The sequence below is a fragment of the Coregonus clupeaformis genome, chromosome 4 (assembly GCF_020615455.1).
Source record: "Coregonus clupeaformis isolate EN_2021a chromosome 4, ASM2061545v1, whole genome shotgun sequence".
Taxonomy (NCBI): domain Eukaryota; kingdom Metazoa; phylum Chordata; class Actinopteri; order Salmoniformes; family Salmonidae; genus Coregonus; species Coregonus clupeaformis.
The window spans coordinates 11,271,652-11,295,845 of NC_059195.1; the positions used below are offsets into that span (position 1 = coordinate 11,271,652).

Here is a 24,194-nt window from a genome sequence, read left to right on the forward strand (position 1 = left end):
TAAGCTTCCGGGTTAGAGTCCCGCTCCTCGAAAGCGGCAGCTCTACCCTTTAGCTCAGTGCGGATGTTGCCTGTAATCCATGGCTTCTGGTTGGGGTATGTACGTACAGTCACTGTGGGGACGACGTCATCGATGCACTTATTGATGAAGCCAGTGACTGATGTGGTGTACTCCTCAATGCCATCGGAAGAATCCCGGAACATATTCCAGTCTGTGCTAGCAAAACAGTCCTGTAGCTTAGCATCTGATTCATCAGACCACTTTTTTATTGACCGAGTCACTGGTGCTTCCTTCTTTCGTTTTTGCTTGTAAGCAGGAATCAGGAGGATGGAATTATGGTCAGATTTGCCAAATGGAGGGCAAGGGAGAGCTTTGTACGCATCTCTGTGTGTGGAGTAAAGGTGGTCTAGAGTTTTTTTCCCTCTGGTTGCACATTTAACATGAAATGAGGTAAAAACGGATTTAAGTTTCCATGCATTAAAGTCCCCGGCCACTAGGAGTGCCGCCTCTGGATGAGCGTTTTCCTCTTTGCTTATGGCCGTATACAGTTCATTGAGTGCGGTCTTAGTGCCAGCATCGGTTTGTGGTGGTAAATAGACAGCTACGAAGAATATAAATGAAAAATCTCTTGGTAGATAGTGTGGTCTACAGCTTATCATGAGATACTCTACCTCAGGCAAGCAAAACCTCCAGACGTCCTTCGATATCGTACACCAGCTGTTGTTTACAAATATACATATACCGCCACCCCTTTCTTACCAGAGGCTGCTGTTCTATCCTGCCGATACACTGTATAACCCGCCAGCTGTATGTTATTCATGTCTTCATTCAGCCACGATTCCGTGAAACATAAGATATTACAGTTTTTAATGTCCCGTTGGTAGGATATTCGTGCCTGTAGTTTGTCCACTTTATTATCAAGCGATTGTAAGTTGGCCAATATTATCGATGGCAAAGGCAGATTAGCCACTCGTCTCCGGCTCCTTACCAAGCACCCCAATCTCCTTCCGCGATATCTCCTTTTCTTTCTACTGCGAATGACGGGGATGAGGGCCCTGTCTTGTGTCTGGAGCAAATCCCTCTCGTCCGACTCATTATATCAAAATTATTCGTCCAGTTCAAGGTCAATAATCGCTGTTCTGATGTCCAGAAGCTCTTTTTGGTCATAAGAGACGGTAGCAGCAACATTATGTACAAAATAAGTTACAAACAATGCGAAAAAACACACTAAATAGCACGGTTGGTTAAGAGTCCATAAAACGGCAGCCATCCCCTCCAGCACCAGGTGAATACCTCATGAAGCTGGTTGAGAGAATGCCAAGAGTGTGCAAAGCTGTCATCAAGGCAAAGGGTGGCTACTTTGAAGAATCGCAAATATAAAATATATTTTGATTTGTTTAACACTTCTTTGGTTACTACTCTGGTTGAGATTGATGGTATCAGGAAAAAGTCACAGACCAAACCACCACTGTAAATTAGGTTAGATTAGCCAACACAACACTAACGCCCTTGAGAGCAACTTCCTAAACTTTTTGCAAACTGAACAAACAAAAAGGGGTAGGTTAATTCTAACTGCTTTCAAATGCATATTAGTATCATGATAGGCTATGCCTATTGATGTGTATTTTTCTCAGTTCCAATTGTATTTTGTCTTACAGGTGGCATGGCAATCCGAAAGACAGTCAAAGGAACTGCTGTCATAGCAAGTGGAGGCTTGGTAGCCTTTTATGGCCTTACACAGCTGACCGAATACAGAAAAAAACAGGTGAGCTGCTAGCGTCCATGTTGTTGAAATGCTTCAGTGAAACTTGAAGACTGCATGTCAGCCAGGTCAAATACTGTATGTGCAGAAATCAACTAAGCTTTGGTTACTTTTTGGTGACTTTGGTCATGTTTGTCCTTGTAGATCTCAATTTCAATTTCTTTATGTATTAAAAAGTTTATGTATAGAAACGATTAGGTCCAGTTATCAGCAGATGGTTTGGGAAGGTTGATCCCTTCCCTACTAATAGGCTACTTTACTTATTGTTTTGTTGTTGGTGTCATTCTCTTTTATTCCATGTCATCATCCCAAAGTATGAATTGGTAAGCATCTTCTAAGCAGTGATATACAATGTCACTCATTATGCATGCATGCTGCTAAGAAGGCGGGTACCTCTGTAGCTCAGCTGGTAGAGCACGGCGCTTGTAACGCCAAGGTAGTGGGTTTGATCCCCGGGACCACCCATACACAAAAATGTATGCACGCATGACTGTAAGTCGCTTTGGATAAAAGCGTCTGCTAAATGGCATATATTATTATATATATTACCTCACATCTCCTTACTGATAGAGACTTTGACTGACCTCTTCTGCAGTTTTTTGTCTGTTTGTTCGCTATGTTGTAGATAATCTGGTTATAATCTTTAGTTACTGTACTATTACTCTACTATAAATACTTTTTTTGTGGATTTTATTAGCTTTCTTTTATTAGTTTGTCAATATATTTTTGTACTTTACCATCTTAGCTTAACACATATGCATGTAGCATGCAGATTTAGTCATTAATCTAAATTGACAATATTTTGAAATAGGGTGGGGTAGTAGGGGGGTTGTTATAAATTAGCATGTGATTTATTGTTTTTTATTCCTTGGTAGGGTCTGAGGTTTTTTCCCACAGAAAATGCATGGTTTCTTTTTTCCTAAATCCATCATAAAGAATGTGAAGACGTGCATAATAATGAAACACATTTATTAATGTGCACTGTCCCCTGGAGTCATATGACAATGAAATGGATGACTGGTTTGTTTGTGTGGATGGTCTAGGCCCGACTATCGCGCGTGGAGGCGATTGAACAGGTGAACATGGCCTTCCAAGACGAGCTCCCATCCAGGCAAGCCCAGCTAACGGCCTTACGCAACACCCAGGAGTTTGATGTTCTCGTTGTAGGGGGAGGAGCCACGGGTTCAGGTTGTGCCTTAGACGCTGTGACACGGAGTAAGTTGCCTTTTGCAGTCTTTGTCACTTGCAGTCTACCAGTTGTACCTAATGCGTTAACTGTCCTTTCCCCTGCATGTCTTTTGCATGTGGATAATTTCTTTGCACCCCTCAGGGTTGACCAGCTTCTGTCTTGAAGCAAGTCCAGAATTTCTATCATCATGTTTTAGAATATCATCAGCAGACAATAATCTGGGCTCATGGTATGACTAATCTCTGTAAAATAACCTCTAAGAAGCATAGTGAAATTGGCTGATTGCTGTACGTAAACTATGACCACTTCATTGTGGATATCACAAACTATTAAGGCAAAACTATTTTGATTAGTCACACACATTTTTCTCTCTCAAATTCTGATGAATCCCCTTTATTCAACTGTCACAACAACTGCAGTTTGGATCCGCATTTTGCAAGGATTTTGAGCGGCTGCACACTTTTGTTCCAGTCCCCCCTCACAGCATCGGTTGTATATTCTCTGTCCTGATGTTGCATAACCTCCTAGTCATTGTGCAGAAGCTGCATCCAAGCCGTCTCCCTGGGGCTCAGCCTGTAAGTGTCACGATCGTCTGAAGGAGGAGACCAATGCGCAGCGTTGCGAGTGAACATGATGACTTTATTAACTTAAAGCAACCACGAAGAAAACAACAAATGACGATACGTGAAGTTCTAAACAGAACTACGACTAATAGCAACAAAGAAACAATAACCCACAACACAAAGTGAACTCACACAGTATAAATATGGCTCCCAATCAGAGATAACGAGCCGACAGCTGACACTCGTTACCTCCGATTGGGAGTCATACGACTAATCAAGAACAATTAACCAAACATAGAAAATGCACAACCAGAAATCCCCAACATAGAAATACACCCAAACAATGAAACTAAACAACCCTGGCTCAAATATCAAGGTCCGTGGAGCCAGAGTGTCACATTACCCCCCCCTAAAGGTGCGACCTCCGGGCGCACCAGCATACAGTCTCGGGGAGGGTCTGGGTGGGCGTCTGTCCCTGGTGGCGGCTCTGGCCCAGGTCGTGGTCCCCACCCCACCTTAGTCACTATCCGCTTCCGTATTCCCTTCCTCATGACCACCCCCCAACTAAACCCCACTGGATTAGGGCGGCACCGGACTACGGGGCAGTACCGGACTAAGGGGCAGTACCTGACTAGATGGCGGATCCTGGCTGGCTGGCTCTGGCGGATCCTGGCGGGGACGGCTCTGGCGGATCCTGGCGGGACGGCTCTGGCGGATCCTGGCGGGACGGCTCTGGCGGATCCAGGCTGGACGGCTCTGGCGGATCCTGGCTGGACGGCTCTGGCGGATCCTGGCTGGACGGCTCTGGCGGATCCTGGCTGGACGGCTCTGGCGGATCCTGGCTGGACGGCTCTGGCGGATCCTGGCTAGACGGCTCTGGCGGATCCTGGCTAGACGGTTCTGGCGGATCCTGGCTGGACAGCTCTGGCGGATCCTGGCTGGACGGCTCTGGCGGATCCGGTCTGACGGAAGGCTCTGGCTGCTCCTGTCTGGCGGAAGGCTCTGGCTGCTCCTGTCTGGCGGAAGGCTCTGGCTGCTCCTGTCTGGCGGAAGGCTCTGGCTGATCCTGTCTGGCGGAAGGCTCTGGCTGATCCTGTCTGGCGGAAGGCTCTGGCTGATCCTGTCTGGCGGAGAGCTCTAGCGGCTCCGGTCTGGCGGACGGCTCTGAAGGCTCATGGCAGACGGGCGGCTTTGCAGGCTCAGTACAGACGGGCAGTTCAGACGGCGTTGGGCAGACGGACAGTTCAGACGGCGTTGGGCAGACGGGCAGTTCAGACGGCGTTGGGCAGCCGGGCAGTTCAGGCGCCGTTGGGCAGACGGGCAGTTCAGACGGCGTTGGGCAGACGGGCAGTTCAGACGGCGTTGGGCAGACGGGCAGTTCAGGCGCCGTTGGGCAGACGGCCAGTTCAGGCCGGCTGGCGACGCACATCGTGGACCTGGTGCGTGGAGTAGGAACAGGCCGGACCGTACCGGGAACACCCACCACTGGCCTTAACTGGGGATCAAGAACGGACCGGACCAGACTGGGAACACACTTCAGTCTCTCATGCCGTGCCACAACAACTTCCCTCCCTCTACTCGCCAATGGCTCCCGTAATCCGATAGCCTTCTCTCCTTTTCTCCCTGTGGCAGCCTCCTGCTGCCCAGGCGCTCAAGCCATGTGCCCCCCCCCAAAAAATTTTTGGGGAGTAACCACGGGCTTCCAGCCTCGACTCCGCGCTTCCTCTTCATACCACCTCCTCTCGGCTGCAGCTGCCTCCAGCTCTTCACGAGGGCGGTGATATTCCTCCTCCGACCACCTCCTCTCGGCTGCAGCTGCCTCCAGCTCTTCACGAGGGCGATGATGTTCCTCCGGTTGTGCCCAAGGACCCTTTCCAGCCCGAATCTCCTCCCATGTCCAAAAGTCCTTAGGAGGCATCCATAACTCCTGTGTCCAGACCCCTTGCTCCTGGACGCGCTGCTTGGTCCTTTTTTGGTGGGTTATTCTGTCACGATCGTCTGAAGGAGGAGACCAATGCGCAGCGTTGCGAGTGAACATGATGACTTTATTAACTTAAAGCAACCACGAAGAAAACAACAAATGACGATACGTGAAGTTCTAAACAGAACTACGACTAATAGCAACAAAGAAACAATAACCCACAACACAAAGTGAACTCACACAGTATAAATATGGCTCCCAATCAGAGATAACGAGCCGACAGCTGACACTCGTTACCTCCGATTGGGAGTCATACGACTAATCAAGAACAATTAACCAAACATAGAAAATGCACAACCAGAAATCCCCAACATAGAAATACACCCAAACAATGAAACTAAACAACCCTGGCTCAAATATCAAGGTCCGTGGAGCCAGAGTGTCACAGTAAGGCGCTTCAGAAGCCAGCTCCAGAGGCTGGAACTCCAGAATAGCTAGGATTATTTTCCCCAGAAGAGACCAGAGTCCAATCACCAAAACTTGAAATATGTCTCTTTTGTTCCCCTGATGAGGGTTCCTCTTGCGATTACCATTTACATCCTAATCAATTATCTATGCTGCTCCAGTATCCCTGCACATGTAAATATGGTATTGGAACTGACTTTTTAAATATGTCCTGTATATAGTACGCTTACTTACTTATTACTTTATTGTGTATTTCATATTTCCTATTCTTATTTCTCGTGTGTTTTTTTCTAGTAATACATTGTTATTGATTATTGCATTGTTGGGTTTTAAGTTTGCAAGAAAGTCATTTTACTGTACTTGTGCATGTGACATTAAAACTTGAAACTTGGTTAGAGGTTTCTTTAAGCTGTTTTTCTCCTTTATCGATTTGACTGTCTAACGGTGAAATAGCAGGGGTTTTGGAAACCCCCGCCGTATCCCCCTTTCCTAATCCACATTTATTTTCCATTTCTTCTTTTCAAAATTGGGATTTACAGTGTCTATCCACCAGGGACAGCATACAAGCCTCTAATGGTGGGAGTGAGGAGCAGTTTCAATGTTGAAGAATTTTATGGAAGTCAGACAATTTCTCCTCCAATATACTCTCCTTTTAGATAACAATATAATTACAAAAACATTATCAAGTAAAGTGATTTGTACAGTCTTTTTTATTAAATGTTTTACTTGTTTGATCCTTGAATTATTATCCAAACATTTTGACTAGTTTTTGTGGTTGTAATGAAAATGCTTGTCAGTTTTTACCCAATGGAATATGTATGCCTGCACAATATTTATCCCATCATGCATTATTACAGCAGAAGGACATGCATATGAAAATAATATGTGATGTATTCTAAACATTTGGGACAATAAGTAGCCAAATATCAGCTTGCTGTTGATCTGTTGCCTTGGTTCCCTTCCCATTGTCAGATCTAAAAACTGCCCTGGTGGAGCGAGACGATTTCTCATCTGGGACCAGCAGCCGGAGCACCAAACTCATTCACGGAGGAGTCCGATATCTACAGAAAGCCATTGTAAAATTAGATTACGAACAGGTAAATGCTTCATTTTTTCTATGCAGCTGACACTTATCCGGTTAATTCCTGGTCCGTCTGGTCATATTGTTTTATTTACCCTCTGGATTCATTTTTCATTCAAAAAAGGTCTTGACATGCTCGCCTTGAGTGAATGCCTATGATTTTCTAAGTTATTTCAAAGAATTGCTACAACTGGGAAAGAGAGGAAGGAGTAGCTAGCGCCCCTGTCATTAACAAGACGGAAATTAGGCTAATACAGGAAATGTATATCAGAGTAATGGGAGGAATAAAGCATTTGGGCCTTCTTTTGTCTGTTTATTGTTAAGAAGAGTCACCCAGGTTCAAACTCAAATGTCACAGTTTTCTGTTACATTTCAGAGCACTTGAAGAATCTCATTATTTTAGGCCTGTGTTTTTTTGGAAGTCTTATTTTTCTATCTGTATGAACATGCTGGGGTCTTGGAGGTGAGCTGGAGAAGGGGCCAATTAGTGTGATTGCAGGAAACATAACTGCAAAGTCAGCAGCAGTGCAGCAAAGTACAGGCTACTCACCTACTCTACAAGCCAGCGAGGAAATGGAAAGCAAATTAAGGCAATTCATTCCATATTTGCTTTGGGCCGGCCACTGGTCATCCATGATAACAATAACATTTACATGTTTCTTCTAATAAACGATGAATCACAATTTTACCATTTAAATCCTTCACTTAAGAAGACATGACCCATGTATACTATATATCTGTTGTTCTAAAGAAATACAATGAACCTGATCTTACTGTATTTCATAGGATGCCACTAGGATAAATGGGTTAAATGGCTATTTATTCACACTTAATGGTTATATTAGCTATACTGATAGGAGTCAGTTTAGTTCAGTATTTTTTCTCGCGTGACCTCAGTTCTACCGTATTAGGCATTGAGAGAAAAACATATAACCGAAAAAAATATAACCAGTCTTCAGAAAGGGCTAAGTGGATACGATTGAGCTTGTACTATTTGTTTTTATTGCAGTTATGTTTTTAATTTTTAATTGTATTATTATAATTGTTTTATTTCATAATTTTGTGAAGCACATTGTGTTGCATTCCATGTCTGAAATGTGCTGTATAAATAAAGCTTGATTTGATTTGGATATAATCCATTTTGATCTTATTTTCTCCTCCAGTATATGATGGTGAAGGAAGCACTACATGAGCGTTCCAACCTCCTGGATATCGCCCCTCATCTGACTGCACTTTTACCCATCATGCTCCCCATATACAAGTAAGAATAACCTCGATTCTCCACCTCTTGGGTCGTTTCTCACTACATATACCACCGAAAATATCACATGAAGCAGTAAACCTTTCCCTTGGTAAAGACATGAAGTTTTGAAGATGGAGATAAGTTCACCTGAATGGCAATAAACTTTAAGAGAATCACCCGGGGCTGAGAGGCCCATTGTGGGTATGGGTAAAATGGCTGATGGTCCACCGTACCTGCTCACAATCTCACTATATCACCCCAGCTCTCTGAGCCTTGTGTGAACTTAGGGGCTTGATTTGATTGGTGATGCCTGGTATCATGAGCGTTAATTGCACATGACATTTAAGATCCTTCTCTGGTATTTAAAGCATTGTACAGGTGTGTCTCATTACTGAAGGGTGTGGGAAAACCAGATTGGCTTCCAGTGCTCTGCCATGCACTGCCTAAAGTCATCATGCCAACACAGACCCTATATCCTTCACACTCAGAAGTGCACATTTTACACCTACCTTCCCAATTCTATTATAATCTAGAAACCCTCAGAATGTATTATTCATTGTATATTTAGCGTGAACCAAAAATACACTTACAGAATGACACCTAATTGAGTCATAGTAAATAATCTGAACTTGATGACATCATCAAGTGGCCCTTTCTTATGACCTTTTCTAATGATATTTTTGATTGCAGAACGTAGAAATGCAGCGTTTTCACATATGTAGACACTGGTATGGTGCTGGAGATATTGAATATGAGGCGAAAAAGTGGTGGAACTCCCCTTTAATTGTAACTTTTCCACTGTGTGTGAAAGGTGGTGGCAGCTTCCCTACTACTGGGCAGGGATCAAGATGTACGACCTGGTGGCTGGAGCCCAGTGCTTGAAGAGCAGCTACATCCTCAGCAAGACCAAGGCTCTGGAGCTCTTTCCTATGTTGAAGAGAGACAAACTGGTCGGAGCCATTGTCTACTATGATGGTAAGCCGCAAACCATTTCACCAAATATAGAACCACTGGTCCAATCAGTCCTAAGTGCAAAAAAAGACCCTGCACCTTTAAGGTCCCTTTTTTCACTAATAATCCTGTTTTGTAAGTGAAATCTGTGTCACACTAACATATATGATATAATAAAGCACAAGGAGGTTTGGTATATTGGCAATATACATTTACATTTTAGTCATTTAGCAGACGCTCTTATCCAGAGCGACTTACAGTTAGTGAGTGCATACATTTATTTTATTTTATATACTGGTCCCCCGTGGGAATCGAACCCACAACCCTGGCATTGCAAGCGCCATGCTCTACCAACTGAGCTACACGGGACTACAGTGATGAAAAAAAGTATTTGATCCCCTGCTGATTTTGTACGTTTGCCCACTGACAAAGACATGATCAGTCTATCATTTTAATGGTAGGTTTATTTGAACAGTGAGAGACAGAATAACAACAAAAAAATCCAGAAAAATGCATGTCAAAAATGTTATAAATTGATTTGCATTTTAATGAGGGAAATAAGTATTTGACCCCTCTGCAAAACATGACTTAGTACTTGGTGGCAAAACCCTTGTTGGCAATCACAGAGGTCAGACGTTTCTTGTAGTTGGCCACCAGGTTTGCACACATCTCAGGAGGGATTTTGTCCCACTCCTCTTTGCAGATCTTCTCCAAGTCATTAAGGTTTCGAGGCTGACTTTGGCAACTCAAACCTTCAGCTCCCTCCACAGATTTTCTATGGGATTAAGGTCTGGAGACTGGCTAGGCCACTCCAGGACCTTAATGTGCTTCTTCTTGAGACACTTCTTTGTTGCCTTGGCCGTGTGTTTTGGGTCATTGTCATGCTGGAATACCCATCCACGGCCCATTTTCAATGCCCTGGCTGAGGGAAGGAGGTTCTCACCCAAGATTTGACGGTACATGGCCCCGTCCATCGTCCCTTTGATGCGGTGAAGTTGTCCTGTCCCCTTAGCAGAAAAACACCCCCAAAGCATAATGTTTCCATCTCCATGTTTGATGGTGGGGCAGCATTCCTCCTCCTCCAGAAACGGCGAGTTGAGTTGATGCCAAAGAGCTCCATTTTGGTCTCATCTGACCACAACACTTTCACCCAGTTCTCCTCTGAATCATTCAGATGTTCATTGGCAAACTTCAGACGGGCCTGTATATGTGCTTTCTTGAGCAGGGGGACCTTGCGGGCGCTGCAGGATTTCAGTCCTTCAGATCCTCCCGTGTAGTTCTGGGCTGATTCCTCACCGTTCTCATGATCATTGCAACTCCACGAGGTGAGATCTTGCATGGAGCCCCAGGCCGAGGGAGATTGACAGTTCTTTTGTGTTTCTTCCATTTGCGAATAATCGCACCAACTGTTGTCACCTTCTCACCAAGCTGCCTGGCAATGGTCTTGTAGCCCATTCCAGCCTTGTGTAGGTCTACAATCTTGTCCCTGACATCCTTGGAGAGCTCTTTGATCTTGGCCATGGTGGAGAGTTTGGAATCTGATTGATTGATTGCTTCTGTGGACAGGTGTCTTTTATACAGGTAACAAGCTGAGATTAGGAGCACTCCCTTTAAGAGTGTGCTCCTAATCTCAGCTCGTTACCTGTATAAAAGACACCTGGGAGCCAGAAAACTTTCTGATTGAGAGGGGGTCAAATACTTATTTCCCTCATTAAAATGCAAATCAATTTATAACATTTTTGACATGCGTTATTCTGGATGTTTTTGTTGTTATTCTGTCTCTCACTGTTCAAATAAACCTACCATTAAAATTATAGACTGATCGTTTCTTTGTCAGTGGGCAAACGTACAAAATCAGCAGGGGATCAAATACTTTTTTCCCTCACTGTATATACTATATATACCACGGCTAACGAGGAGTGCCTGGATACAGCCTTTAGCCATGGTATATTGGCCATATACCACAAACCCCCAAGGTGCCTTATTGCTATTATAAACTGGTTACCAACGTAATTAGAACGGTAAAAATAAATGTGTTGTCAAACCTGTGAATATACCACAGCTTTCAGCCAATCAGCATTCAGGGCTCAAACCACCCAGTTTATAATCCTGTATAGAACGTAAATGATTATTTTATCTCCTGAATCTTTAGTCTTTTATGTTCCTTCATATAAATAACTCCTTTTCGTACACAGCAATGTAATTGCTGGCTATGTGAGTGTAAAGAAAAGAGAAACAACATGGTTTTAAGCAGAAAATAGCCAGTAGGCATTCCCTTGTTGGTTCCATCCAGTCCCAGGACCCATCTTTCTCCAGGCTATCCGTGCCTCGTGTTGGCATCAGAAAAACAAAGCATATGTTGATTGTTAGCCGGGGTGTACATAGCATGTCCTGTTTACTCAAGGTCTCCTACGTAGCCTCAAACTCCCAACTTGGTTTCTCCAGGCTATCTGTCAGACTTCATTTAACATTTGAGGATATGTGGATTCCCATGTACTGCAAAAAGGCAACATATTTCTAAGGGAATGTGGCTGCGATCTGAGCAGTGATCTGTCAACCTTACTCATTTAGCAGAAGTAAGTGGGAGAGAGGGCGTTATGCTGGAGCTATATAATTTAGCTCTGTTTTATAATATCACCTTTTTTTTTCTTTTTTTTTATGTCAAAATATGATTTTATATATTTATTTAAAAAAGCACTTCTCTAAATATCAGATTATTTTGGTAAAAGACTGAAAATTAAAAGCTGTGAAGACTTGAATGAAAATATTACGTTGTATTGTATGTGTTAGGCTAGTTTGACAGTTAACAGTTTTTTCCTCAAGCTGCCATTTTTTCCCTTCCATTATTCAATTGGGGACAATTATGGCAATGACATTTTAAAAGCTGACCTTCCTTATGTGGGATTGGGTTTTGACTGCTTCAGTTAATCTCCTCAGGATTCCTCAAGCCATCATGCTCACATAGTTTTAACATGTAGACATCCCTTAGCCTTAGATCATGAAGTCGTGACAAATATACAATTTAGTCCGAAATGACAAAATATTCCAACTGAAATGGATCCATTTCAAATTTGATGGCAGTGAATAGTATTATATCCTATGCAATATTACAGTATAGATGTAATAAGGTGATATATGACAATTATTATTATTAGACCCGTGTAGCTCAGTTGGTAGGGCATGGCGCTTGCAACGCCAGGGTTGTGGGTTCGATTCCCACGGGGGGGGCAGTATGAAAAAAACCTGTAAAGTCGCTCTGGATAAGAGCGTCTGCTAAATGACTAAAATGTAAATGTACATTATTACACTTCATCATTTTCATATGCATGTTTTAGGAAATAGAGCCTCTTTGTGTGTATTTATCTCTCCTCCCTTCATTACCCTCTTCTCCTTTAGCCAGAGGAGTCATTCGCAGAAGCGTCTGGGATAATAACTGTGTCCCCCGCTGTACCTGCAACAATTTAATTGGACAAGTCAGCCCAGCCAAGCATCTCTCTCTCATGACTGGGAGACTTGAAATTCATTGTCATTATTTTCCTTGTCATTTTGCAGCATTTTGTCCAACCATGGAGTTCCTCTCACTCCACTGAGTTTTGTACCTCCAGGAGGTGCGGATTATAGTGGAGCAGGAGGTACGGGACTGTAGGGGCGGGGAGGGGGCTGGGGCTCCCACTCAACTGTCTCTCCTCTAGGGAGACATGACACTCAGCTCCTTATGCTCACTATTGATGGCCTGTGCTTTAATTGTCCAATTATTTGTATTATGTATTATCATTATTAGCGTTATCAGATTATCAGATTATAATCCCATTATTATAAATATGGCATAGTAATAATCCTTCGTTACATTATCTGACTAATCCTGGAATTAAATCACATTTAACATTTGTGGTAAATGGAGCTGTAATCGGATTATTTTAACATTGTGATGGATGTAGCTGTAATCTGGGCGCTGCAAATGTGTGACTGGCAGCGGAGCCAGGCTCATAGCGGAGAGCTGTGAATCATGAGGTTAGAGGGCAGCAGGGGGCTCAGCAATCATCCAGGATCAGACACACTGACTGTACACCCACAGCACAGCAGACGTTAGCCGACCATACACTCTAATGGTCATATTCAGCCTACAGAGATGATGAAGTGGATTATATTGTCCTCCTAATACATCATGGCAGGGTGCATACTCTTGTATGTAATTCATTCTAAAATGTGGCCTTTAAATGTGTTGTTTTCTCGTGTTTTACTTTTTCTTTCCAATTAATTAATTAATTTTTCTTAGTGGTGGAATGGCTCAGAGCATGCGGTAGCATTAACCAGCAGAGCCTACCAGTTACCTAGCCTCTGGTCATTCAAACTGCAAATAAATCAAGGCACAAAATAACATTCCTGCAAAGTAGGAACATTCTCTTCCCCTCAAGGCCAACAATGAGGACTTGAACCTCGCCTGGCAATAACAAATAGAAAGAAAGTCACCCAAGACACCAACATTAAAAGTGATTAATCATCTCTGTTCTTTTCTCTACTTTAAACCAAAGGATTTTCCAGCGATAAATCTTCAAAGATGTACATAAGAATCCCTTCCTAATGAAACCGGGCTTTGTTCATTTGTCACCTTTTAGACCCTTTCATTTAAATTACAAAACTTATGACCTCCTGACTCTTGAATATAGATCTGGGTATATTCTCAAGCCAGAGAGGGATTAATCCATAAATCTTGATACCAGATTCCTCTCTTCATTAAATGGATTCTGAGGAGGGATCTTCTGCTTTACAAGTAGATCAGTCACTGTCAGAATCCCACTCCTGATGGTGATGTACCAGGGACATTGCAAATGTATTATTTTCAATGCTCACTACCATTATCATTTCCCCACGTTTTGTACCCATTTTGAAAAGGAGCAGTATTATTGATTGGTTTTAAGTTGATTTTATCCTCACTTGACCTTGTCCCCTGTGTTTCCTAACTGAGCTGCCTATTGATTGAATCTGAACAATGTGTATGAAGTATACACATTATAGTGATCATGTTCCATGTAACTGAATGAGTATCCTCATGTTTGCAGGCAGTGATGGCACACTCATGCATGCGGTGTGTATACAGAAATAGGCATGGGTTATTAGAGAACAGGTAAGACAATTCCTAGCCCTGCATACTTGGTAGGTTTAACACTTTGACCAACCTTCCCTGCTGAGCCCAACCCGCTGCTCTTCTTGTGGATGGATGGGGGGGGGGGGGCTCGCGTACCCCGCGCACAGACAGGCCAAAGGGCCACTGTGGCTTTAAGTGTGCTCCTTGTGTGGCCGGCGCAGCCATCCCACTGATGCAAAGTGACAGGGACAGATGTGACATATCGGTTCTGACACACTTCCATACCACCAGTCACAGGCTGGGGGTGACTCACATCCTCTCCCCTGGTCCTGTCCCCCCACTGCAGGACAACACAACGATGCTCGAATGAACCTCGCCATCGCCCTCACTGCTGCCAGGTATGGGGCTGCCATAGCCAATTACACTGAAGTGGTGCACCTCCTGAAGAGGGTAGATCCTCAGATGGGCACGGAGAGGGTCTGTGGAGCACGCTGCAGGGACGTGATCACAGGTGAAACTACAGCTACAAAGCCGCTGCTTCCTCCCTGCCCCCTAGCACTCACCATGGGGCGTTAGCTCACAGAGCCTGCCTGTTAGGTAGCCCTGTTAATCAGTGCTATTTTGCACATAGTCATCGCAGATCTAATGTGGGGCTTTAATATTTTATAAGCGTTTTATGGTGTAGAGGGCTCCTTCAGATCTGCTAGCAATATAATACGGAATTACCGTACTCCAAATGGCCTAACTTCCCTTTTAAATGTCATGCATAGGAGTGGCTTTGGAAGAATAAAGCTGTAAGGGAAAGAATGAGTTTCTGAAACATACCCAAAATTTGAGGATCTCAACACATGACTGCCCCCTGATGTTTTGAAAGATAGAAGTGTGCTTTCTTTGCGAAGAAAAATAAGAAGAAGCCTCACTTTCTTTGGTGAGAGAGAGGCCTCACAAGGAAAGTGCTAGTAAGAATACTTTGAATCACTATTCTGCTTTAATTCAGTTAATTGTACTCCTATTTCTCTCTACAATATTAATGTGTCAAGTGTTACAATTATATGCTTGAACATTTGTGCAATATGTCATTTTTATGTTTTTCAGTATTGCTTTTCTCTGCTTTCGTTATGACACGGTGTCACAAGTCAAATTAGGAGGGTAGTCCATCATTCAAGTCGTTGTCAAAACAGATCATTTAGTATCATCACTACCTTTGATATGGGCCCCATTGTAAAGGCTCGTCAACATCAAGCAGCACACTAACAAACATTGATTGCATCCCAAATGGTACCCTAATCCCTATATAGTGCACTACTTCTGATCAGTGCCCTATAGGCCCTGGTCAAAAGTAGTGCACTAAATAGGGAATAGGATGGCATTTGGGATGCAAACATTTCCCTGTGCGCATTAAAAGCACACCCTCGCACACTGCCTCTTGGGCTGCACTATGACACAAAGAGGCGAGAGGGAAATTAGGTATGTCTGTTTCCTATTAATTACAATCCTCTGAAGTCTCCCATGGACACACGCGAGCCACTCTATTACGGAAGGGGTGTTGGCTGATAAATTAATAATCCCGGTTGTCACTGGGTACAGATGAATGGCCCCTGGTGATTGATGCTGTTTTCTTTCATAGGGCAGGAATTTGATGTCAGAGCCAAATGTGTTATCAATGCCACGGGACCTTTTACTGACGCACTGAGGAAAATGGATGATCAGAAGAACCCCAACATCTGTCAGCCCAGTGCAGGGGTGCACATCGTCATCCCGGGCTATTACAGGTAACAAATGACGCCTCCTTCCGTCTCTGTCACGTCCCCACTGCATCATTAGCGCCTGCCTGATCAATTCATTAGCACCTTCGGCTGAGCCACAGGGACAGGGACAGCTAGGACAAAACATAGGCACTCTTAAGATACAAGAAGCTCTTGCATGGATGGTTCAGAACAGGTGCTTACTGCTGAGGGGCTGTGTTCAGGTGCATCATGTCCCTTTGTGTTTATTCACACTCCCTGTTAGGTCGAAAAGGCCATTTAGATGAGTTAAATCAAGCAAACAGATGGCATTGTATGCCGTTTATCTCCAGATTAATTTGGATTTTTGAAGAGAGCTTTTGACCTACTCAACCAGACTTTCCTGTGATGCTGTCCCCATAGGAGAACCCTTTGAAGAACCCTTTTTGGTTCCAGGTAGAAGCCGTTTACACATAGGGTTCTACATGGAACCCAAAAGAGTTCTACCTGGAACCCAAAAGGGTTCTACCTGGAACCAAAAAGGGTTCTACCTAGAACCAAAAAGGGTTCTACCTGGAACCAAAAAGGGTTCTCCTATGGGGACAGCCGAAGAACCCTTTTGGAACCCTTTTTTCTAAGAGTGTACTCAGTGCTGGTTTTCTTGTTGATGCATGTTATTTGTGTTCGCAGGGGAAGAAAAAGCGACCCCCCCTTTCCCGACACCTCTACCCCTCCCCTGTTTCCTGTATTAAATTGAGTCAGTACCATGTGCATGTGTTTTAAACAGGACAATATGAGGGCTATGCTGTCGCTGGAACTATACGGGAGCAGCGGCATAGCTGGAATTGAAACCAGCAGAATTAATCTCCTGAAAAGACCGTTGACAGGAGCCTGATTATGGGGTGTCCCCCAGTCGGCCCGCTCACGACCCCCAGCAGACCAAAGGTTAATGCAGTCTTCTTGTTTGCTCCCCCCCTCCACCTCCACCACACCCCCTCCACCACACCCCTGCACCCTACCTTCAGTCCAGACAACATGGGGCTCCTGGACCCAGCCACCAGCGACGGACGCGTCATCTTCTTCCTGCCCTGGGAGAAGATGACCATCGCCGGGACCACGGACACGCCCACGGAGATCACACCGCACCCCATCCCCATGGAGGAGGACATCAACTTCATCCTCACGGAGGTTCGCAACTACCTCAGCCCCGACGTCGAAGGTGACTATAACCTGCTATGACCTGCTTATGGTTTCTCAGAGGGATTCACAGTGCAGGAGTAGAAGATCTCTATTATAATAATGAATTGACATTTCTTTACAAACTTTTGATAATGGCATATGCGTTATCTATATAATAACTCAATTAGCCAGTTATATCTTTATAATAACTTGAATATCCAGTAATATCAGAAGTCTGGATCATTTTGTAAAAAATATGATATATGAGTGAAATGGTTATATTCTATACATCATAGTTTTTCAAGTCAATCTTCCATAGGATTATGGAAGGGAAGGCCATGATGCTAAAGGTATAAGGTAGCAATGTCAACACATATTTCCTTCACAAGCCATGAATCACCAGTGTACTATACTTTTACACTTACGGCACTATACTGACGTTAGAATCATACCTAATTCATAACAGACATTTATGATAATAAATACACGTCCGACAATCTCAGTATTTTTTTCCCTCTCTAGATTTACAAATAGCTGATAGAGCAAGCAACTGACTGATATAAATGGGCTAATGTGATGGCAGTGTAGCACAGTGTAGGACTTCCACCAGATATTCATTCATCAGGAGGCCACAGAGTGCAGACAGATACAAATTCCTGCTTTAATTATGTATGGGACCTGCAGTCGAGAAACAGGAGACATCAACCAACACCACTCTGAGGATTTCTTATAGGAACTTTTGTGAAGCCCTATTTGATTTCTTCCATAGTTATTTTGTTTCCTTCAACTATAATGCATTGCTGCCTGTTGTTTCCCTAAACACTTAGGACAAAATAGATTATCTGTTTTCTACTCCCTATACCTCCACATGGGAGGTTTGTTATGAATAAGTGAAAAATAACCAATACCACATTAAATTATATTGTTTTCGATTTGCGATTTTTATGAGACCTTCCTGGAGCTCTTATTATGTATTTTGTATATGTTTTTCCCATTTGGGGCCTCTGATGGCCTTGCCGACTGACTGGTTTATCAAAACCCAGGGAGACTATATTAAATGAAGGACCGGTGGGTATCTAAACAGAATGCAGTGCTATTGATTTTGGAGAAGTGGTCTAATTGTTTTCAGTGCACAAGGGGTTGTCGAGATTATTTGATTGATTAGCTTGATTGTAGTCTGCATCCACATCCTCTACTGGCCAGCCAATCTAATGGCACAGTAATCCCAAAGCACTGCATTCTCCATCATTATTTTCCATCTATCTATATCCAGCATAAGATTAACCCAAAAAGCTTTTGCACATTTCCTACTCATTAGCTGCCCAGCTTTCCTTCTACCGAGACCTGGAGACAGTGGAGAGGTGGCACCTGTACTGTACAGTAGCTCTGTCTATATGGAGCGTATGGAGGAGGACGATGTGTCATGGTGGCTCTGCGGCTCAGGCCTCAGACCAGCGTCCGGGCGGCTCCAGGCTGCAGCCAGCGTGCTCTGTGCTCTGGACAGCCGGCCAGGCTGACATGTGGCTTATGTCTGGGCGAGACCCTGTCTCCCCAAGTCCTGTGGTCACAGTCGGAGCAGAAGGCCCTACAGCCTGAGAAAAAAAACACAAGTGTGAAGTGATGGCGCGGGAGGCCATGAGGGAGCGGACTCTTCTCCTCCGTCTCATCTCTCCGTCCTTGCCTGTGGACGTGCTGGGGCTCCAGACGTGGAGTCTCCAGTAATTCCGAACAGCAGAGGAAAGGAGAAGAGGAGAGGGGGATCATTCCAGGGGGGATTTGTCACATTACGCAGCGGTGACACCTCAGCAGAGACATAGTGGCCTGGAGTGGACAGGCAGTGTCTCCTCAGTCCTTCCTCCAGTCCTTCCTGTAAGGAAGTGGTCTCCATGGCTTCTCACAGTCACACCAACCTCTGAGTGACACCCAGCAAACAGCTCCAGATCCCTACTGGAACCAGACCTGGGTTCAAATACTATTTGAAATCATTTCAAATACTTTTAGCTGGGCTTGATTGACCTTGCCTGGCACAATGGAACCAATAGAATAGTCACAAAACTGCAAATGCCGCCCATCTGGCTCTCCAAGCAGGCTAAAGCGATTGCTAATAGTGTTTAAAAGATTTAAAATAGTGTTGAACCCATGTCTAACTGTAACAGTACTGTACCAGTAGCACATCACTGGCCTGCTACAGCTGAAGCACTGGGCCTGCTTTGTTCTTATACTGCAGTACGGACTGGACTCGGGTTGTGTCCCAAATGGCACCCTATTCCCTATATAGTGCACTACTTTGGACTTGGGCCCATTGGGCTCTGGTCAAAAGTAGTGCACTATATAGGGAATAGGGTTCCATTTGGGACGCACACTCTCTCTGCATGGTGGAATGTTTCCACACGGCCTCCATTCCCTGATAATGAGTCATCCCAACAAAGGACCCATCAGTTCAACTCATATTGTCTCTCAAAATCCAAAAATGGCACTCTTTTTCATATTGTATCCTTCACATCCCAGACAACCCACATTTCTGCGTGGAAGAATATGTCCTTTGTTCACAGCCATATTTTTTGAGGAAGGGTAAATGTATATGTTTTCAGTGTGAGTTGAATGATTTTTAGGTATGAATCAATCTCAGCAAGACTTCTGAGGCTGTCCTAATATGGACACCGTACTGGACTAGAAAGTTGAACTCCATACAGCCCCACTGTATACCCACAAAGTTGAAGTCAATCAGACTGAGCCGGTTAACTCTTGAATGCAGCCAGCAGGTCCCCAATGTTGAATACAGCCAGAGGTGGAGACAGAGCGGGTTGCGTCCCAAATGGCACCCTATTCCCCTGGCACCCTATTCCCCTATATTGTGCACTAGTTTTGACCAGAGCCCTATGGAACCTGGTCGAAAGTTGTGCACTAAATAGGGAACAGGATGCCATTTGGGATGCACAGAGATGTTGTTTATCATGCATAGCTCTCACTTTGCACCGCAGTACAAATGTGCATTGTCTCTATCTACTCCCTTTTTACTGCCCATGTGAGGCCTTCAGCCCCAGAGCTACTCAGCTGTCATAAATGTTTAAAAAATGCCCTTTGATAATGAGTTTGTCATTGTTTTATTCAGAAATATCAACCAGTCCATTATAGTGGCAGCGATTTTTTCAATCGATACACAACAGCATATTAATATTTAATTATTTATATGTCACCGCGATATGAAGAGAGAGCGGCTGTTGTGGTGTAGGAGTTGGAACTCATTTATTTTCTAGCAGTAGAGGAGTGAGGTGTTATTTAGGCTTTAGTTGGGGCTGTGATGTGGTGGAATAGAGAAAGAGGCCTCTAGATTGCAGTAGCAGCATGCAATGATTCCACTAGCTGTCCATCACTCTCATAGCTGTGTGTCTCTCCTGCTTTGTGTAGCCTAACGTGTATGTGTGTGCATGTGTAGGTGTGTGTGTGGTCTCACTCTGTCTGGACTCTTTGTCCTGTGCAGTGAGGAGAGGAGATGTCTTGGCAGCCTGGAGTGGTATTCGTCCGCTGGTCACAAACCCCAACTCCAAGGACACTCAGTCAATCTGCAGGAATCATATTGTCCACATCAGTGACAGCGGACTGGTCACCATCGCTGGTTAGTCTGCACAGTCAAATGTTTCTCTGCATTTTATCAATGCTAATCATGCTGTACATATAACTTATCTGTGTGAGATAATATAGGCCTATACTTGAATTGCAATACTAACAAGTCTATTACAGGTAGTGTGGTAATAACACCATATTAACACAAGTCTATTACAGGTAGTGTGGTAATAACACCATATTAACACAAGTCTATTACAGGTAGTGTGGTAATAACACCATATTAACGCAAGTCTGTTGCAGGTAGAGTGGTAATAACCCCATATTAACACAAGTCTATTACAGGTAGTGTGGTAATAACACCATATAAACACAAGTCTATTACAGATAGTGTGGTAATAACATCATATTAACGCAAGTGTATTACAGGTAGTGTGGTAATAACACCATATTAACAGAAGTCTATTACAGGTAGTGTGGTAATAGCACCAAATGTTGAATCCTTGTCTAGGTGGGAAATGGACAACATATCGCTCCATGGCGGAGGAGACCCTGGATGCTGCAGTCAAGGCCCATAACCTTTCTGCTGGCCCCAGTAAGACAGTGGGCCTGATGCTAGAGGGAGCTAAAGACTGGACTCCTACCATGTACATCCGCCTGGTACAGGACTATGGCCTGGAAGTGGAGGTGGGCACAACTACTAGTAGCTATACGGTTGCAATATTCTGCTAACTTTCCCAAAAATCCCAGGTTTTCCCAAAATCCCAGCTGGAATTTAAAAAAAGTTACCAATAATTTTAGATAGTTGTAATGATTTATTGAGGTAATGGTCTGCCATAATTGTATGACATCAATTTGTAGCAGGATACTAATGAATAGTCAGGCCCATAAAGCTGAATTGCAGGGCTCCTTTAGTACATGAGTCCACACAATCCCAGAAGCTGCTGTCAAATGAAAATTGTGCCATCAGTACCCTGACAAACCAATGACGAGCCACATGTGTTCATCTTGGCCAATGAGTGAATTGAACATCAGTGCTTTTAGCACAGTGGATTAGAAGTGCTAACAGTGCCGCTTGCACTCTCTCTGTCACTGAACCACTCAGACTCTTGTACTCCAGACAACACAGTCACATCTCCAGGACAGTGCACGCCATGTTAGACTTCAAATGAACTGTACAATGACCTGCAAATGACAAGCCGAGAGAGTTGCAGCCCCCTGTGACTTAGTGTGAATGAGATTTAACCCTTCGTTAGCGCGGAAGAGGGAAGAAAGCATAATCTATGATCCTGATGTTGCCGGAATGTTTAAAAAGGTCAATATGCTGATATTTTTGACAGCGCTTGACCTTTAGTGAAAAAAGTAACCAAACCGGTTGAATTGAAATAACTTCTTCTTTGTTTAGTTCTGGCACATAATGTATCACAGTCAAGGCATGCTGTCTCCTCTGCAGCCATCTCCCAATGAGTGACTCGACTGTTAATACAGCATATTGATCTCATATCAAAAGGTGCTATTTAAATGCAATAGATTTCCCAGGGACCATTGGCCCATTCTGTTTGGATTTGAACTGGATTGCAAATGTGTCTGTGTGTGGTGTCCAGGTGGCCCAACATCTGGCCTCTTCCTACGGAGGGAGGGCCTACGAGGTCGCCAAAATGGCCCATGTCACCGGCAAGAGATGGCCTATCGTCGGCAAACGCCTCGTATCTGAATTCCCCTACATTGAGAGTGAGGTTTGTATGTACATTATATCTAGGGTTGCAAAATTCCCCACCAGGAGTTCTGGAAACCTGGGAAGTTACTGTAGTTAAAGACATGCTCCGGTACTTTGGCGACTAAGAAAGTATTTTTTAAACCTTCCGCTTTGGGCTAGATGTGTCAATGAGTAGTTCTTACATGCATAATCTATGAGCAGAATTACTGTCTTACCTCAATTAGCAAATGTTTTCTTGAAGCTGTGAAGCTATTTTCCGTACATTTCCCCTCACGTGGGACAGCCCCCTAGCATTCGAATTCTAGCCAATAAGCTTCAGCCCCTCGCATTTGAGTGGCAGCTAGCAAGAGGCCTGCCCAGCGTTATCCAATGAGTTTGCAGGGCAGAGAGAGAGAGAGAGAGAGAGAGAGAGAGAGAGAGAGAGAGAGAGAGAGAGAGAGAGAGAGAGAGAGAGAGAGAGAGAGAGAGAGAGAGAGAGAGAGAGAGAGAGAGAGAGAGAGAGAGAGAGAGAGAGAGAGAGAGAGAGAGAGAGAGAGAGAGAGAGATTTTTGGGGAGCACTTTTGCCTTGAGAGTGCTACTTTCAGAACTACTGGCTAAAAAGTATACAAAAGTACCGGAGGATCTCTTTAATTCCTAATCAACAGAGCTAACAGAACAGTGAATAGGTGAATGACCAGAGGTGCATTAAGAACATGTGTAGAATAAGCATGAAATTTTTCCAGGTCCAGTATGCCATTAAAGAGTATGTGTGCACGGCCATATTGTTTCCAGGTCCAGTATGCCATCAAAGAGTATGCGTGCACTGCCATCGATGTGATTGCCAGGCGCACGCGGCTGGGCTTCCTGAACGTGCAAGCGGCCGAGGAGGCCCTCCCACGCATTGTAGACATCATGGGAAAGCAGCTGATGTGGAGTGAGCAGAGGAAGAGGGTGAGCTGCACCACTCTCTCACTGTAGGGTTGCAAAATTCCAGTAACTTTCCCAAAATTCTCAGGTTTTCCAGAAATCCAGATTGGAGGATTTCCAGATTTCCTGCTCATTCCCTTCTGATTCAAGAAATCTTCCAACCAGGATTTCTGGAAAACCTAGACATTTTGGGAAAGTTACTGGAATTTTGCAACCCTATCTCACAGACAAAACCACTCCATTCAAACTGACACATCTTTCCTTAACCCATTTGTACAGTATACAATCAATATGTAAGAAAATTCCAATTGACTGGCACCATTCCCAGTATCTCTCTCCCATCCAGTCACTGATTTTCCCGCTCGGATATTCCTGCACATGCATTTGATCGACCTCACATTAACCTGGATACGTTTGATCTTTATTAAGAGCCATAAATTGGCTTTGGTCATTACCATAGGTTAATTACTGAGATTTGCTCTATGCTGTTGCTACATTCACACTGTAATCATATGCAGCTAACAAAAGCCATTCACTGCTTGCGTATCCACTAAATAGGTATTGTTTTGATATTTCTATTCCAGTCTAGGTTTTGTTTGTATTGGACTATTAATAGAGAAATACCTAACTAGAGCTTTGATACTGTTTGATTCTCATGAATTCAGATGGGGCCTCACCCTTCCTCTAATTCTACTCCTACAGTAGGACCATTGAACGTAAGCCCAGTTGTGGAGTGATTATTGTCTGCATTCCTTAGAGCACCTTTACCAAGTCAAATTAAAAGCAAACCGGTATTGAATGTGAAAGTATTAATTCACCACTATGGATAACTGACCCCTGTT

General features: G+C 44.0%; 1 protein-coding gene across 2 annotated transcripts in view; it reads left to right on the forward strand.

Moving 5' to 3' along the window:
* Positions 1-24,194, forward strand: part of LOC121551752 (glycerol-3-phosphate dehydrogenase, mitochondrial) — a 40,681-nt gene that overhangs the window by 8,595 nt on the left and 7,892 nt on the right. Inside the window, exons 2-14 of one of the 2 annotated variants that reach the window (XM_041864488.1) lie at positions 1,659-1,765; positions 2,077-2,085; positions 2,806-2,977; positions 6,873-6,997; positions 8,145-8,242; positions 9,036-9,199; positions 14,608-14,772; positions 15,889-16,033; positions 17,011-17,204; positions 20,646-20,780; positions 21,240-21,415; positions 22,333-22,464; positions 23,218-23,376. In XM_041864488.1, the coding sequence (XP_041720422.1) occupies positions 1,664-1,765; positions 2,077-2,085; positions 2,806-2,977; positions 6,873-6,997; positions 8,145-8,242; positions 9,036-9,199; positions 14,608-14,772; positions 15,889-16,033; positions 17,011-17,204; positions 20,646-20,780; positions 21,240-21,415; positions 22,333-22,464; positions 23,218-23,376 (1,776 nt within the window). In that variant the 5' untranslated portion in view covers positions 1,659-1,663. The remainder of the gene's footprint in view (positions 1-1,658; positions 1,766-2,076; positions 2,086-2,805; positions 2,978-6,872; positions 6,998-8,144; positions 8,243-9,035; positions 9,200-14,607; positions 14,773-15,888; positions 16,034-17,010; positions 17,205-20,645; positions 20,781-21,239; positions 21,416-22,332; positions 22,465-23,217; positions 23,377-24,194) is intronic. The other variant, XM_041864493.1, reaches the window with a different exon arrangement.